Below are 17,300 nucleotides of genomic sequence, written 5' to 3'. Positions count from 1 at the left end.
GTCATGGTATTATATATAGAATATCCTAAAGATCCCACAAAAAAACTATTAAAACTAATAAATGAACTCAGTAAAGTTGCAGGATATAAATACAAAGTTAACATACAGAAATTTATTGCATTTCTATATACTAACAACAATCAGAAAGAGAAATTAAGAAAACAATCTTATTTACAATCCCATCAAAAGGAATAATACCAAGAAATAAATCTAATCAAGGATGTAAAATACTTGTGCTTGAGAAACCATGACACTAATGAAAGAAACTGAAGATGACACATAGAAATAGATACCATGCTCTTGGATTGTAAGAACTGATATTGTTAAAATGACAATACTACCCAAGAAAATCTACACAGTCAATGCAATACCTATCAAAATACCAATGGCATTTTTCACAGAATGAGACCAAATAATTCTTAAATTTGAAGTCAAAAGACCTCAAACAGTCAAAGTAATCCTGAGAAACAATAACAAAGCTCGAAGTATCATCTTCTGTAATTTCAAATTACAGTACAGAAGTACAGTAATCAAAAGAGTATGGGGTACTGAGAACTCCCTGGTGGTACAGGGGTTAGAACGCCATGCTTCCACTGCAGGAGGCATGGGTTCAATCTCTGGTTGGGGAACTAAGATCCTGTAAGCTGTGCAGCATGGCCAAAAAAAACCCCCAAACCAGCATGGTACTGGCACAAAAAAAATAGACACAAAGATCAATGGAACAGAATAGAGAGCACAGAGATAATCCCACACTTACACGTTCAATTAATCTACAACAGAGGAGGCACGAACATACAACAAAAAAGACAGTCTCTTTAATAAATTGTGTTGGGAAAATTGGACAGCTACATGCAAAAAATCAAACTGGACTACTGTTTCACAACATATAGAAAAATAAACTCAAAATGGATTAAGAACTTAAATGTAAGACTTGAAACCACAAAACTCCTGAGAGGAAAATATAGGTAGTATGCTCTTTGACACCAGTCTTACAATTTTACTGGATGTCTTCTTAGCAGAAACAAAAGCAAAAATAAACAAGTGGAACTACATTAAACTGAATTTTGCACAGTGAAACTATCAACAAAACAAAAATACTGCCTACTGAATGGAAGAAGATATTTGCAAGAAATGTATCCAATAAGGAGTTAATATCTAAAATATACAAAAATACATACAACTCAACCAAACAATCTGATTAAAAACGGGCCTGTATAGACATTTTCCCAAAAATACATACAGGTGACTAACAAAACATGCTCAGTGTCAGTAATCATCAGGGAAATGCAAATCATACAATCCAGTAAGTCCACTTCCAGATATTTATTTGAAGCAAACCAAACACTAATTTGAAAAAATATATGCATCCCCATGTTCACCACAGCATTATTTATAATAGCTGAGATATGGAAAACAACCTAAATGTCCACTGATGTGCAAAGAAAACGTAGTGAGTGTGTGTGTGTGTCCGTGTCCACACACAGGGATGTTATTCAGCCATAAAAAAGAATGAAATCCTGCCATCTGTGATGACACGGATGGACTTCAGGTAAAGTAAGACAAAGATAAATACTGTACGTTCCGTCATTGGTGAGAACGCAAATGGGTGCAGCCACCGTAGAAAACAGGATGGAAGTTCCTTCAAAAACTAAAAACAGAGCTGCCATATGATCCAGCAATCCCACTCCTGGCCATATATCCAGAAAAAAGGAAAACTTTAATTCAAAAGATAAATGCATGCCAATGTTCATAGCCGCACTATTTATAATAGCCAAGACATGGAAACAATCCAAGTGCTCATCAACAGACAACTGGTTTAAGGAGATGTGGTATGCACGGTGTGGCGGTGGTTTAGCCGCTCAGTCGTGTCCGACTCTTGCGGCTCCATGGACTGTAGCCCACCAGGCTCCTCTGTCCATAGGATTTTCCAGACAAGGATACTGGAGTGGATTGCCATTTCCTTCTCCAGTGGATCTTCCCAACCCAGGAAACGAACCTGGGTGTCCTGCATTGCAGGCAGATTCTTTACCACCAGAGCTATGAGGGAAGCCCCTAATATGTATATATACAATGAAATATTACTGTTATAAAAAAAAGAATGAAATATTGCTGTTTGAAGCAACACAGACGGACCTAGAGAATACGATACTAAGTAAAGTAAGTCAAACAGAGAAAGGCAAATATATGATATCATTTATATGTAGAATTTAAAAACTGATACAAAATATAAACAAATTCAGACATAGAAAACAAATTTATTGTTACCAAAGAGGAAAGGGGGGCAGATAAATTAAGAGTAGGGGATTAACAACTACAAACTACTACACGCAGAATAGATCAGCAACATGGAATTACTGTATAACAGAAGGAACTATATCCAATACCTTGTAATAACCTATAATGGAAAATAACGTGAAAAAATATACATATGTATAACTAAGTTACTTTGCCATATACCTGAAACTAACACAATATTGTAAATCAACTACACTTCAATAAACAATTAAATCTGACCCTGTTATCACCTTCTTTAAAATACTTCCCTGACTTACTGCTTTGGCAATGACTTTCACACCTGGGACATTATATATCAGAATCACTCAGGGAGCTTTTTTCAAATACATGTTTTGACCCTGGCATTTGGACATTCTGATTCAGTAGGTGTGAAGTGGGGCCTCATAGCAGAGATCTCAACTTTGGGAGAGAACCCAAAACAGATGATCAGAGATTCAGGTTTGATTGGTGTAGAATGTGGCTTGGGCACTGGACTTTTTGAAAGCTCTTCAGTGATGTTAATGCACACTCAATTTCATAAAAGCATTATTTAAAATAGACAAAAGATAGAAGTAATCCAAATGTCAACACACAGATGAGTGGATAAGCAAAATAGGGCATATACAATCAGCCCTCTGTATCCCTGATGAACTAAAATGGTAAAGATGGGAAATTTTATGTCATGTGTATTTTAATTTTACCACAATTAGAAGGAAGTGGCGGAGAAGGGAGACAGGAGAGAAGAGAGAGGGAACTAAGGTAGTTGTGATGGATTTGGAGAAAAATCTAGAATGATGCCTACGTTCTTGATTGGGCAGATGATAGTGCCACCAACTGAGATGGGAAACATAGAAGGAAGAAGAGGGTTTGGTGGAAAGAAGTTCAGATTTTACACATTATATTTTAAGTGCCTAAAGCAGTCGTATTGAGGATATTGGACAGGTGACGATTCAATTTATCTACCATGGGAATCCAGGGTGTGTGAAAGAGGAAAAAGGAAGTAAGTTTCGGAGAGAGGGACAGAGGAGGTAAAAAGGATGAGATAACGAAGGAGTACAACTGAAGAGTAAAAAATCTGAAATTTCTACGATGTAAAGAGAACACAATTTCTGGAGCCAAACAGCTCAGTTCTCATTCTAGCCTGGCTATCTACTTACTACAGGACTTTGGCAAATTTCTCAGCCTCTGTTACTTCTGTTACTTATTTTCCTCATTTATAAAATGGATATAACACCTCCCTCAAGGAGTGTTTGAAAAGATTGAATATTGTAATGTATATAAAGAACATAAGAATGTCTGAAACACAGTTAGTGCTTCATCAAGTCTTAGCTATTATTATCACTGCACTGAGGAAAAGTAAAAACAAAATTAAGAAAAATATTATTTTAGAGACCTGGATACAAAGGAAAGGATTACCTGTTTTTGTGTTGGACCTTGTTTTGAAAAATAACCAAAGGAGAAGAGCCATGGGAACTACAGGGAAAAAAAAAAAAAACTTTAGTCATATTTTTTAAAATTCATAGAAAATACTTCTATAGGTTTAATTTCATAAAAACTTACTTACTTTTATGAGAAGTTGCCTTCCGATGCCAAACCTCACAAAGAATAAAAAGAAGAGTCCAGCAAACATCAGCTTAATAACAGAAGTGATGCCTCCCACATTTATATAAGCAGCATACTGAACCTAGATTAAGAATATAAAATCAGGATATTATGCCCTTCTTAGACCAAGTAATAAAAAAATGTTAGCTACTAATAACTTATTCTACAGTCAGAAATATCAAACGAAAGCAGTTTTCACTTTATGAATGTGTTATGTTCTAAAAGCTTGTTCAGAAAACAGACACTAGAGGGACATTTTTTAAAAGGAATTGTTGGAAACAATAATTAGCTCCCCCTCCTTGAATACAAATATGAAATGTTCATAATCATATGCCTGAGTTTAATAATTATACATTATAGAATGTATACTCCACTTACAACCTCTTCAAGAAATTTTTTTTTAACTTGAAATAGTTTCCTCTTCAAGTCTCGGCAGTGGGAATAATGACTTCCCTCACCAATTGAGTAGGATGGGACTCCAGAGGCAGCAAGGGCAGAAGAGAGAAGAACCCAGATATCTCCATAAGCAACAGAAAGTATTCTAGCAGCTCAAACTCCCAACAGGACTGTTGGCTGATTACAACACCAGGATTTCCTGCACTGAACTTGCTTCTACTGTCTCATGTAAAAAACATATTCAGAAGGTCAGATCTGAATTGTGGGAGGAAGCTATTGCTGCTGCTGCTGCTGCTAAGTCACTTCAGCCGTGTCCGACTCTGTGCGACCCCATAGACAGCAGCCCACCAGGCTCCCCCGTCCCTGGGATTCTCCAGGCAAGAACATTGGAGTGGGTTGCCATTTCCTTCTCCAATGCATGAAAGTGAAAAGTGAAAGTTAAGTTGCTCAGTCGTGTCTGACTCTTCGCGACCCCATGGACTGCAGCCTACCAGGCTCCTCCACCCATGAAATTTTCCAGGCAAGAGTACTGGAGTGGGTTACCATTGCCTTCTCCGGGGAGGAAGCTATTACCACCCCCATAAAATGCAAAATGCTCTACACTACTAGTTCTTTATGCTTCCAGAAACTGAAACATTCACTATTCAACTCTTTCTTTTTTGGATTTATAAACATAAAAATCCTACATTACACTGATAGAGGAACTGAAACAAACTAGAATACTCTTTACTAAAAAATAAATCATATATACTTACAGGTGACTGCTCTAAATTTTCATGCAAGTAACGCTGAGTCCGCTTCACAACAGACACATCTGCTCCCAAGAAAGGAATGGAATAACTGTTGAGTTCTCTGCAGTAAGAAATTGGCCACCTGCAAGACAGACCCAAGTTGCAGCTTTTCCATTTACAGTGACCACAACTTTAACTGGGAAATTTCTGAATAAAAACCTTAACCCTTGCTGAGGCAATTAGTGGTAACAATAGTGATGGCAGATCTGCTCTTCATTAAAATTTACTTTAGTATTCATCCTTTGTTCTCTACACTTGCACCCAAATAAGTGAAAAGTTAGAACACTGGTATTCTTCATACCATGGGCACTTAACACATACATAATTTAACCATGTTTTGTACCCCAACAATTTCTTCAGATAACGATAAAAAGAACACTCATTTCAATAGCCAAACTCTGAGTTCAGGGTTCTCATATATAAACACTATTAATATATTGATTAACATACATAAGATCATCACATTTTTATTGCATAAAATTTAACTGATGTTTAATTTTGATACTGATAGTGAAGAGTCATAAAACTAATTTTTCCCAGAATCCAAATGTATTATTATATATGAAATAGTTAAACTTAGTGTAACATATTAATTATATTTTATTTATCTTTGAAAATAACAGTGAACTCACTATAACAGTCTCCAGGCTTTTTTAAGAGCACATGCTATTAACAGTCAGATAAACAACAATATGCTTAGATAACCTGAAGAACAGATTTTGAGATAATATACCTTCTTTTCAATTTTGGTCCAACAATTGGGACAGGCTTCATATCTGACTCATTTCGTAGCTTTTTCAAATTACTCTTATCTCCAAAACCATAAACTGCTGACTTCCAGGTACCATCATGAACACACAACCCCTAACAAAATAATTCAAGAGTTAAAGAAACATGTAAACTCATACAACACTGTAAATCAACTACACTCCAAAAAAAATTAAAATATTAAAGAAACATGTCTTAAGGGATAATTACTAAAATGCAAAACGAAGTCATTTATAATTGATACAAAGAACACTGCCTCTTATTTGAGCAAGGCATAATCTCTAACTCAATAATCTTGAGATGAGTTTTTATGACCAGCTAGGCAGCAGTAACATTCACTAGTACAATCATATTCGCTGTTTACATCCTTTTTACATACTACATATTTATAACACATGCCCTTTCTTCTTTCCTCCTACCATCATTTATCTTCTTTTTAACAAGCCAGTGAGTTTCACTTCATCATTTTCACTTAACTATCACTGATTTCTTTAAGCAGGAAAAAAGAAATAATAAAATCATCAGAAGATTCATGTTTTCACAAAACAGCTTTGATGAAACTGAAAGGTAGAGAGATACCAATCTAACTTCCATTTTTTTACAAATTAATCACTTCTGTTTTGCTAAAACTAAAACAGAGCTAAAAGTCTTCCAAGTTTAATTTGGGAAACTATTCTCAATCTGTACCTAGCCAATTTGACCTATTTGCAAAGATTTCTTAAAATCAGGGGAAAACAGATTTTTTAAAAACCTAAGAGTATCTTCTTGTACAAATAAGCCATTAAAAAGACAAAAACTACAACTCATTTAAAAAACCTTTTATTTTGCTAAAAAATAGAAAAGTGCACAGAACATAAAAGCATAATTTAATGTAATTATGAGGCTAACATCTATTTAAGCCCAGAAAGCCCTCCTTCTTTCCTGCCTTTGTGATAATCAAGAAAAATTCTTGTTTGTTTTTTTTTTTTAGTTTTACCACCTAAGAATTCATTTCTAGACAGTGTAGTAAATTTTGCCTGTTTCTAAATTTTATAGAAATGGAACCATATAGTGTATATTTCTTGAGTTTTGCTTCTTTTGTTCAAAACTGTGATGTCAGGATTCATCATGTGTTAGAAATACCTCTTTACTTTGCAGCTGACCTTAACATTTTCTTAATGGTGTCTTAGATTAAAAAATTACTCAATTAAATATTTTTAAATGTATACAAAAATATTATACAGCATATTAGAAATTTTCTGAGAGGTTTTATAAGTTCTCATCACAAGAAAAAAAATTATAACTAAATATGGTGATAGATATTAACTATCCATGGTGATCATTTTGTAATACATACAAACACTGAATCTGTTGTACATCTGAATAGTATAATGTTATATGTCAATTATACATCAATAAAAATAAATTAATAAAATAAAATATATTTCTGGGCAAAAAGAAGCCATTCCCGACCTTGAGGCCATGAAATGCCACCTTCTAAAAGCTTAGTGTTTTGCCTTATTCATCAAGGTCTATAACCCATCTCAACTTGATTTTGTACACAGTGCAAAGTATGAGTCCAATTTCATTGTTTCTCCATACCCATCATCTTCTGAAGAGACTCTTTACCATAAATCAAGTGCTCATATATGCACAAACTACTTTGAGCTCTTTATCCTGTTCTGTTGACCTATTGCTATCTCCCTGCCAATATTACACTCTGACTTGATATTCAAGAGCGTTGTTCTACCTTATTCTCCTTTAAGAAAGTGTTGTCTATTTTCAGCCCTCTGCATTTTCATACACATTTTAGAACTAGTTTGTCAAGCTTCACACTAAAAGAAAACAAGCAAAAAAAAAAAAAAAAACCTGTTTGGGATTTTGATTGGAATTATATGGGATTATAAATCAATTTAAGGAAAACTGACATCCTGACAAACTCGAGTATTCAAATCGATGAATATGGTGGATTCTCATATTTGCTTGTCTTTAAGGTCACTCAATAACATTTTATAGTTTTCTTCAAAGAACTCTTACACATTTTGTATCACTTATTCTTAAGTATTTGATCATTTTAATTTTTTAAAGTGCTGGCTGCAATGGTTCTTTGTTGCAGCACACAGGCTTCTCACGTTGTGGTGTGTGGGCTTCTCTTGTTGCGGGGGCCGAGCTCTAGAGCACACAGCCTCAGTAGTTGCTATGTATGGGCTCGGTTGCCCTGTGTCATGGGGATCTCAGTTCCCCAACCAGGGATTGAACCTGCGTCCCCTGCATTGGGAGACAGTTTCTTAACCACTGGACCATCAGGGAAGTCCCCTAGTTCTTGATTTTTTAATGCTACTATGCTGCTGCTGCTGCTGCTAAGTCACTTCAGTCGTGTCCAACTCTGTGCAACCCCATAAATGGCAGCCCACCAGGCTCCCCCATCCCCAGGATTCTCCAGGCAAGAACACTGGGAGTGGGTTGCCATGTCCTTCTCCAATGCATGAAAGTGAAAAGTGAAAGGGAAGTCGCTCAGTCATGTCCAACTCCTAGTGACCCTATGGACTGCAGCCTACCAGGCCCCTCCATCCATGGGATTTTCCAGGCAAGAGTACTGGAGTGGGGTGCCATTGCATGGTCTTTTTTTCAAAACAATTCATTTTCTAACTGTGGCTGGTATATAGAAATGCAACTGATTTTTATATTTCTGCTTTCCATTCTAGTCTTCTAGCAATAATAAAGACTCAAGTGGAATTAAACAAAGAAAAGAAAAACAATAAAGTCAATGAAACCAAAGTCAGTTCTTTAAAGAAATTCATCACATTGAAAAACCTTTAGCTGGACTGAGAGAGAGGGAGAGGGCTCAAATTACTAAAATCAGGAATGAAAGAAGTGGGATTACTAATCTTACAGAAAGAAAAAGGAGTATAAGGAAATACTGTGAACAGTTGTATGCCAAACAAATTAGATAACCTAGATGAAATGAACAAATTCTTAGAAAGATACTGTTATGGATCAAATTGTGTCCCTGCCCCAAGTTTGTATACTGAAGGCCTAACCCCCAGCACCTCAGAATGTACCTTATTTGGAAATACGGTTATTGCAGATTTAACAAGTTGAGGTCATACTGGAGGAGGTGGACCCCCCAACCCAAAATTACTGGTGTCCTTATACAAAGGAGAAATCTGGACACACACACACATCATGTGAAGATGAAAACGAGGTCTGAGTGATGCATCTACAAACAAAGGAACACCAGAGAGTGCCAGTGAACATCCAAAGCTAGGAGAAAGCATGGAGCCCCCTCACAGTCCTCAAAAGAAACCCACCCTGCCAACATCTTGATCATGGACTTCTAGCCTTCTAGCTAGATCTGGACTTCTTAAACACTGTTTCCCTTGTTTAAGCAACCCAGTTTGTGGTACTTTATTATGGCAGTGCTAGGAAACTAACACAGACACAACCTACCAAAACTGACTTAGGAGTATAGAGAAAATCCTAAAAACCTGTAAGAAGTGAAGAGACTGAATTCTTGTTATCTCTTCACTGATTTCTGGTGTACAATTTCTAGACTGTAATAGTATTATAGCCTGAAACATACAGCGATTGGCACACTATTTCTGTAAAAGGTCACACTAAGTATTTTGGGCTGTGTAGGCCACATATGGTCTCTGCTACACATTCTTCGTTTCCCACTATAGCTCTCTAAATATAGTAGAATTATTCCTAGCTTGCAGCCATATAAGAGCAGGCCGGGGCTGACACTTGCACTGGAGCTGCACCATCCGGTATGGAAGTCATTATACAGCATATATGGAAAACCTGCATCATCGTGGGAAGATGTACTGGACAGCACTGTCTTGAGAATATGATTTCAATCCTCGGAAATTCTTTGAGTTGCTTTATGGTCCAATACATTGTCTATGATTCAATTTTTACGTAAAGTAATAAAGCTTAAGGGGAAAAGCAGGAGAAGGAGCAGGAGGAAACCAATCCTGGGCCAAGGGATGCTTCTTCAAGAGAGTTATCTTTGTCCATCCTTGGGAAATTAAGGCTTCATATTTTGCTTTAAGGGGAATGAGAAGGAGCTGCATTGAATCTGATGTTTTCAAATCTTTGGTCCTGATCAAGCCCCAACTTTGAGTCCTTATAAAAACAGGACTTAACAATATTTATTGAGTGATTACTAAGTGCCAACCACTGTTCTGATTTATATTCATTGACTAATTTAATCTTCGTAACAATTATATGAAGGAGAAAGTATTATCATTTTGTATTACAGATCATCTCCTGCTGCTCTTTCAAAAGAAGCCTCTTTTTTTTAAGCTCTACTTATTTTCTCATTATCTCCCTATAGTGGACATCTGTTTTTGTCAGTTCTACACTGGTCCCCTGCAGGGAATTTTTAATTCTGCTATCCTGTCTTCTACTTAGAAAACTCTCTTTCCTATTTGGAATTTGTTCCATGGTGTTCAGAAGGGCTTGGCCCTATGATCCCCCCTCCAAAGGCCCATGACCCAGGCCTGGGCTATCTGAGTACTCCATTATACCCCAGGTCTCACTGTTTGGCTCAAGAATGACCAAATAACCCAATACTTAAGTTGACTCATTGGAAAAGACTGTGATGCTGGGAGGGATTAGGGGCAGGAGGAGAAGGGGACGACAGAGGATGAGATGGCTGGATGGCATCAGTGACTCAATGGACGTGAGTCTGAGTGAACTCGGGAGTTGGTGATGGACAGGGAGGCCTGGCGTGCTGCAATTCATGGGGTCACAAAGAGTCGGACACGACTGAGCGACTGAACTGAACTGACTGAGTAATCTTCCCTAATTTTGCATACTCAAACTCTGCCAGCTGTCCCTGGGAGATCATGAACCTTAAGTACAGTGTATATCTGCAGCCGCCAGCACTTCCCCACCATTGTGAGAACTTACACTGAGGAACACAGAATTACTGAAGAGACACGAAGAGGACGAGGGGTAAAAATGAGTTCTGATAACATCCAGAACATCCAGATCCAACCATACTGTTTACCTGCAGACGTTTGGTTACAAGAATCAGTAAATTCTTTTCTGTTTTGTTTAAACCAGGCTGAGTTGGCTTTCTGTAACTCATGTTCCCCAGAGTTCCAGACATGTCTTTCAATCTCATTTCTGTGCTTTTGTTTTAGGTTGCCGCCTCTCATCTTCCAAATGCTATGCACTTTTCAAGGTTCAACTTAATAAGGCCTTTATGAGGCACTCTCAAATTACTCAGTCCCACTATAACTTCCCTTCGCTCTGATACTCTAGCGGATATGATTTGTAACACAAATTTCAGCATGTTTTACAGAGTTCTTTGTGTTCACCAATCTGAACCCATAATCCAAAGGAACAGACCCATTACTTAAAACATGCACCATACCATCCCACAGTTACATCTTGATTAAACTATTTCCTCTCCCTTATCTATATCTCCTCAGCACCAACCTTTAAAATTCAGTCCATATTCCAGCTTCTCCAAAAACTCCATGATTTCTGGCCTCCCAGGTAGATGTATTTATTCCCCAGTCTCAGAATCCTACAGTATTTCACCTGACCTCTTTAATAACAATTCTTGTCTCTGCTAGTCTAAGTTATTACCTCTTTAAGGTCTGCTTGTTGTTCATTTATATGTCACACTATCTTGCAGTATTACATATACTTGCATTACACAATACCTGAAATACTGAGTATTTTTTTTAAAGAGAACAAATACTTATGGAGCCTCAAGTATAGACACAGAACTGGGTTAGACACTATTGGCAATAAAAGTACTACCACAAAACATGGTCCTATCCCCAAAATGCAATATCTTATGTTCCCAAATAGACCATAAATTCAGTAAGATTACATTTACATCATATATTTCCTGTATGGCCACAAGAGCATCCAACTCCAAGTTAGGCACATAATAAAAATGCACTGATTTGCACTAAGGTGATAATTTTCTAGGGTGACAACATTTCACCACATAACAATGACAAATGCTTAGTGTTAGGATGAAGGTAGCTCATTCTAATATAAAGAATTGTGCAACTGTTTTAAATGAATTCTATTTTAAGTCAAAATAATTCTCAGCAATCTTTAATTTTTAAAATTAAATATAGTGACTTTCATGCACTAAAAATTACAACTGTATATACAATTTAATTAATCTAAATCTTTTTAACAGGCACGTATCATTTCCAAAATGTTTTTTCATATTAACACAGGAAACATGTGACAGACAAAAACTAACCTCAGGTCCTGAAGATATGGTCAGGAAACTTTCCACAGCAGTCAGTGTACCTAAGAGAGGAGGAAAATGGTAAAAGTAAAATCAAATAAAAATCTATTAACCCGGGACAAGTAATAATAAGCTATGCCTATTCATTTAGGAAACATTTTTACTAAGCTTATAACTGATATAATCAGGAAAATCTGTGCTATAACAGTATTATTAGGTTACTGTAAACAGATTTAAGGAGCAGCTAAAGCCAGATAAATTATCAGAAAAAAAGTACTTTAACATAAACTAACTGCTGGTACTGACAAAATGTTTTCTAGCAGTCAAACTGACACTGCAAAAAATCTCTTCCAATAAGACAACAATTTAGCTCATTCATTCTGGAAGCCCATCAGTTCTCAGAATGACACGTATGGGAATTCTTCTATTTTCCAATATGAAAGCTTTCAAGAAAACTCATTAGTAGTGACTTATAATAAATGTACAGAAACCCTACCAAAGTGGGCCTTTGTGATGGCTTATTAAATACTTAAAGTAAGGCTGTTTAATTGAAATAAAAATGTACAGAGTAAAAATAAAAGTAGAAAACTAAGGCCAGAAAAAAAGGGGAGAAATCAATTATATTAATCATGAGAACTAACATATATGTAGAGTGGTTAAGAATTTAATTAGTCTTTGAGCTTATTGAGAGCAGTAAGACAAAAGAAAAATATAATGGGCTAGCTAATTCTCCAAATGTGATAAAATGAAATACATCCATTTCTTAAGAGACAGTATTCCCAGCTTTAATTCCAAGAGAAAATTAAAGCATGAGGCCTTTGAAAGCTGACAATGAGTAAGGTAATGAATAACTATGTCATCCATGACGATGTTACACCAGGGAAGAACTAAAGCCACATAAACATCTTGCTTAACACAATGAATGTCAAAAAGCAGTAGCCAACATCATACTTAATAATGAAACACCAGAACCATTCCTAATAAAGAGAAGGGCATGAATTGAACAACTTTAAAATATCTTGACAAAACCAAAAATAAATCATTAAAGTGTAGCTCACTGGAGAGGATTCTGAGAGCTGTTAAGAGAATGTATTTCTTAAAATACTACTTTAAAAGTAAAAAAGGACCTATCCAAAATAACAACTACTAAATATTTAAGAATAACCTCAATGAGAAACATGTAGGAACATCATGAAAAACAGTCCAAGCTTTTTTAGTAAATGAAGATTTTTAGTAAGTTGTTTTTTTTTTAAAGTGATAAACATGTTTTATTTTCATTTACATGAAAGGAGATAAAAGAAGATTTTCACTTTTACTAGAAACATTAATATTACTATACAGTACGAACATTACAGGTCACAGGAAGTGAAGTGGCTCAGTCATGTCTGACTCTTTGTGACCCCACAGACTGTAGCCTACAGGGCTCCTCCATCTATGGGATTTTCCAGGCAAGAATACTGGAGTGGGTTGCCATTTCCTTCTCCAAGTAAGTTTTTTAATAAATGTAAATATACTAGATCCATGGGTTGGAAGACTAAGTATTTTAAAGATGCTCAATTCATGCCCTTTTCTTTATTAGGGATGGTTCTAGTGTTTCATTAATAAGTATGATGTTAGCTGCTGCTTTATGACATTCACTTTCTGACATTCACTATGCTGCTTTCTGACATTCACAATTTCTAAAAATCTAAAATCAGTAAATGGTACGCATGTGCATTACATTTGTTGAGCTTCGGTTTCAAAGCTACCTCTCTAACACAAACTGGAACACATTCCATCTTTTTAAGCTCTGGAATGATTTATACAGAACTGGACTTACGGGCTTCAGATCATTTTCTAAAGGGACATTTTTTTGTATATGTATGACATTAGCAACTTCCATTGTTTTACTACATTAGTAATTTTTCCCATTCTTATTGTCTCCATTTTTATACATGAGCTAGAAAAAAAAAAGATATCAAAAACTTTGTTCAATACTTCCTAGCTTCATTCATTAAAAAATTAACACTTTTCAATTTAGTATGATACTTTAAGATATAGTAATTGCTAAACAAAGCAAGTTTGAATTTATAATGCTTGCTAAAAAATTTTTCCACAACTAGATTTCTACAACTATAACCACAACTAGATTCAAAAAATGGAGAATTCCTTCCTTTAGAACACTTATAGTACTATCCATACCTCAAAAACCAATAGTGTCAGTAGCATTTTCTAACATGCAGAGTTATATTAAAACAAAGTATGTGTTTTAATATTACCCATTAATAATTATGTTTCTTTTCCCAAGCAAATTTGAGTTCATCACAATTACCAATAAGAAACTACTCTATTTTAAATTTCATTATTGCTTATTGATCAATAATTACCATTCATTTTATTTCTGGTATATATTACTCCCAGATCTGCTGGAATGGAGTCAAAGCCACTGCTTCCAATGATATAAACCCCCTTTTCTGCAGCTTTCTCATGATACTTCCAATACATTAGTTCCAGAAACTAAAGATTCAAGACAAAAGATCTAAATCAGAGCTACACAGAAACATCTAGATCAATACTAAAAAACAAACCAATTAAAAAGCAAATTTAAATTTAAACAATTTAAAAAACAAAGCAATTAAACTGTGAAAATGCTAACTAAGATGCCTCTGCAGTAAAACATTAACTGTGAAAATAGTCCGCACTTATTCAGCAAACATACCTACTCTGTTTCAGGTGAGAGATATGCTGATCTGAATTAATTCATTTTTTAGAACTATTTTTAAATGTAAAAGTAATTGCTATTATGAAAAATTAATATAAAAATATACAAAGAAAGCCAAACAAAGCTATCCCAAATCACATCTTCCTGATGAACACCATTATAAACATCTATCTGTGCACATACATACATAAACAGAAATAAGGATGGTCAGAAAGGAGGGGATGCAAGAAGGTTAACGTCTGTTCAAATTCTTTGTCTGTTTTTTAATAATTACTTTTTTAAAACAATTTTAGATTTACAGGGAAAAAAAAATGAGTGGTAGAGTGTTCCTAGGCACTCTGTACTCAGCTAACCCTATCATTTAATCTTTCACATTAATGTGTTATAATTAATGAAATGTACCGATCTTGATACATTATTACTAACTGAAGTCTATACTTTGTTCAGGTTTCCTTTGCTTTTACCTAATGTCCTTCTATCCAGGATCCCATTCAAGATACTGTTCTACATTTAGCTGTCATGTCTTAGGCTCCTCTGGCTGTGACGGTTTCTCAGACTTCTAGCTTTTTATGACCTTTACAGTACTGCCCAGGTAGAATGCCCCTCTATTGGAATTTATTTCATGATTTTCTCATTACTATAGTGAAGTTATAGGTTTTGGGGAGGAAGATCACAGGGGTAAAGTGCCATTTCATGATGTCATATCAACAGTATATACTATCTCACAAATATATGGTTACCAAAGCGGGAGGGAGGGTGGGAGAGAGTGATAAATTAGGAGTATGGGGTTAAAAGATACACCACTAATCTAAAATAGACAAACAATAAGGATTTACTCTATAGCACAGGGAACTATATCCTATAATAGAAAAGGATCTGAAAATACATATAGCTGAAACACTTTGCTATACATCTGAAACTAACACCATATTGTAAATTAACTGTACTTCAACTAAAAGAAAAGAGTACATACTATCAACATAATTTATCACTGTTGATGTTGACCCTGAATACCTGGCTGAGCTAGTGTTCTCCAGTTTCTCCACTGTAAAGCTTGTCTTTTCCTTCTCCTTTCCATACACTGGAAGGAAGTGACTGTGTGCAGCCCACACATAAGAAGGCAGGTGTTATGTTCCCCCTCCTTGAGGGTACAGAAGCTACGTGAATTACACGGAATTCTTTTGCACAGGAGATTTGCCTCTTTTCCTCCCTTGCCCTTTTTTTAAACTGAGTTACTTAAATTTGCATTTTCGGTGTACACACTTTCTGGATCACTATTAGGTTTTTTTTTTTTAATTTTTTAAAAAATTTATTTTATTTTTAAACTTTACAATATTGTATTGGTTCTGCCATATATCAAAATGAATCCGCCACAGGTACTATTAGGTTTTGATACCACATTTATAGTACTTTACAAGATAACTTGGAAGCTTTTCACCATTTTCTTTGTTCTAGAATATTTTAAGTAAGAGTCAGTTTTTCTAACATTCATGCTTCTGACTTCTTCTTGCATCAGTCTTGGTAATTTACACTTTCTCAGCACTTTCCAGTATCACCAACTGATAAGGTCTAAGTATGTATATACTATACTGGCACACTGATGAAGGACTGAGATTATAGGAACATAGGAGATTATAGTTATAAAGGAACTACTGTAGCTTTGTTCTTATACTACTCCACTCCCTGCAGTCAGGCAAACCTCAATTCAAGTCCTAGCTTTTCAACTTAATGGTTGTATGACTCTGAGCAAGTTTTATTTTAATTAATTCTGTTTACAGCATGCAGTGGTTATATAAATCAACACATACTACACACAAAGGCTTTGAAAGCAATCAGGTTGTTGGGAACAAAAGCGAATACCTTATCACCATGCTCTCCTTCAAGCTTTTAATGAAATACCATCTTTAAATGCTAGGGAGGAATCATTCATTACCTTCTAAAATATGTCCGCAAAATTGCACCATTTTTCATGTTCTCTTTTCATTTTACATACCTGAGGTTCTCCAGAGATGTCAATACAGCTAGTTCCATTTTCAATACATGCTTTTATTACCGGTTCTCCATAAAATCGGTACTGGGAGAATAAAGAATACCAACAGTTTAGTCTTACTTGGCAAGCGTAAATGAAGGAATACCATTGAGTTTTGGAGGTACAGTCTTGGTTATCAAGAAATCAAATATGAATAGTCTAAATAGAAAATGAGAAAATAATATAACTGCAATATACTGACATTCACTATGTAAATAAAGGACTGATGGAATTATCTCTAACTGAAGATAAACTTGGAAGTTTCATAGAATCAGTGACTCATTTGAGTTGAATTCTGAAGAACAGTAAGGATTTGCCAGGAAAAAGAAAATCCAAACAAAAGAAAAATTATATGTAAAAGTGTAAAGAAGATGTGTGAAGTGATGCTCAAGATACCTGAAGCTCAGAATATTTGAGAGGGAAGTGTAAGAGATGAGTCTGGAGAGAAATACTTGGGCCAGATCAGGAATGACCATAAGTGACATGCTATCAAGACTGAACTTTATATTTTCTGCATTGCTGAGCCCTCCT

At 35.5% G+C, this 17,300-nt stretch overlaps 1 protein-coding gene across 2 annotated transcripts in view; it reads right to left on the bottom strand.

The window, feature by feature from the left end:
* Nucleotides 1-17,300, bottom strand: part of SCCPDH (saccharopine dehydrogenase (putative)) — a 30,030-nt gene that overhangs the window by 5,453 nt on the left and 7,277 nt on the right. For both annotated transcript variants that reach the window (XR_015143532.1, XM_086345007.1), the window contains exons 3-9: nt 16,734-16,814; nt 14,406-14,535; nt 12,052-12,101; nt 5,797-5,927; nt 5,028-5,145; nt 3,839-3,958; nt 3,691-3,747 (exon numbers count right to left, since the gene is read on the bottom strand). Coding sequence is in view for 1 of the 2 variants with exons in the window: in XM_086345007.1 (XP_086201133.1) it covers nt 3,691-3,747; nt 3,839-3,958; nt 5,028-5,145; nt 5,797-5,927; nt 12,052-12,101; nt 14,406-14,535; nt 16,734-16,814 (687 nt within the window). In the remaining variant the exon portion in view is untranslated. The remainder of the gene's footprint in view (nt 1-3,690; nt 3,748-3,838; nt 3,959-5,027; nt 5,146-5,796; nt 5,928-12,051; nt 12,102-14,405; nt 14,536-16,733; nt 16,815-17,300) is intronic.

The sequence above is a fragment of the Bos grunniens genome, chromosome 16, assembly GCF_055505025.1.
Source record: "Bos grunniens cultivar Pamir isolate PY7600 chromosome 16, Bosgru_T2T1.0, whole genome shotgun sequence".
In the NCBI taxonomy this organism is placed as follows: Eukaryota; Metazoa; Chordata; class Mammalia; order Artiodactyla; family Bovidae; genus Bos; species Bos grunniens.
The sequence above is the reverse complement of the archived record's forward strand: the minus strand, read 5'-3'. Positions and strand labels throughout refer to the sequence as shown.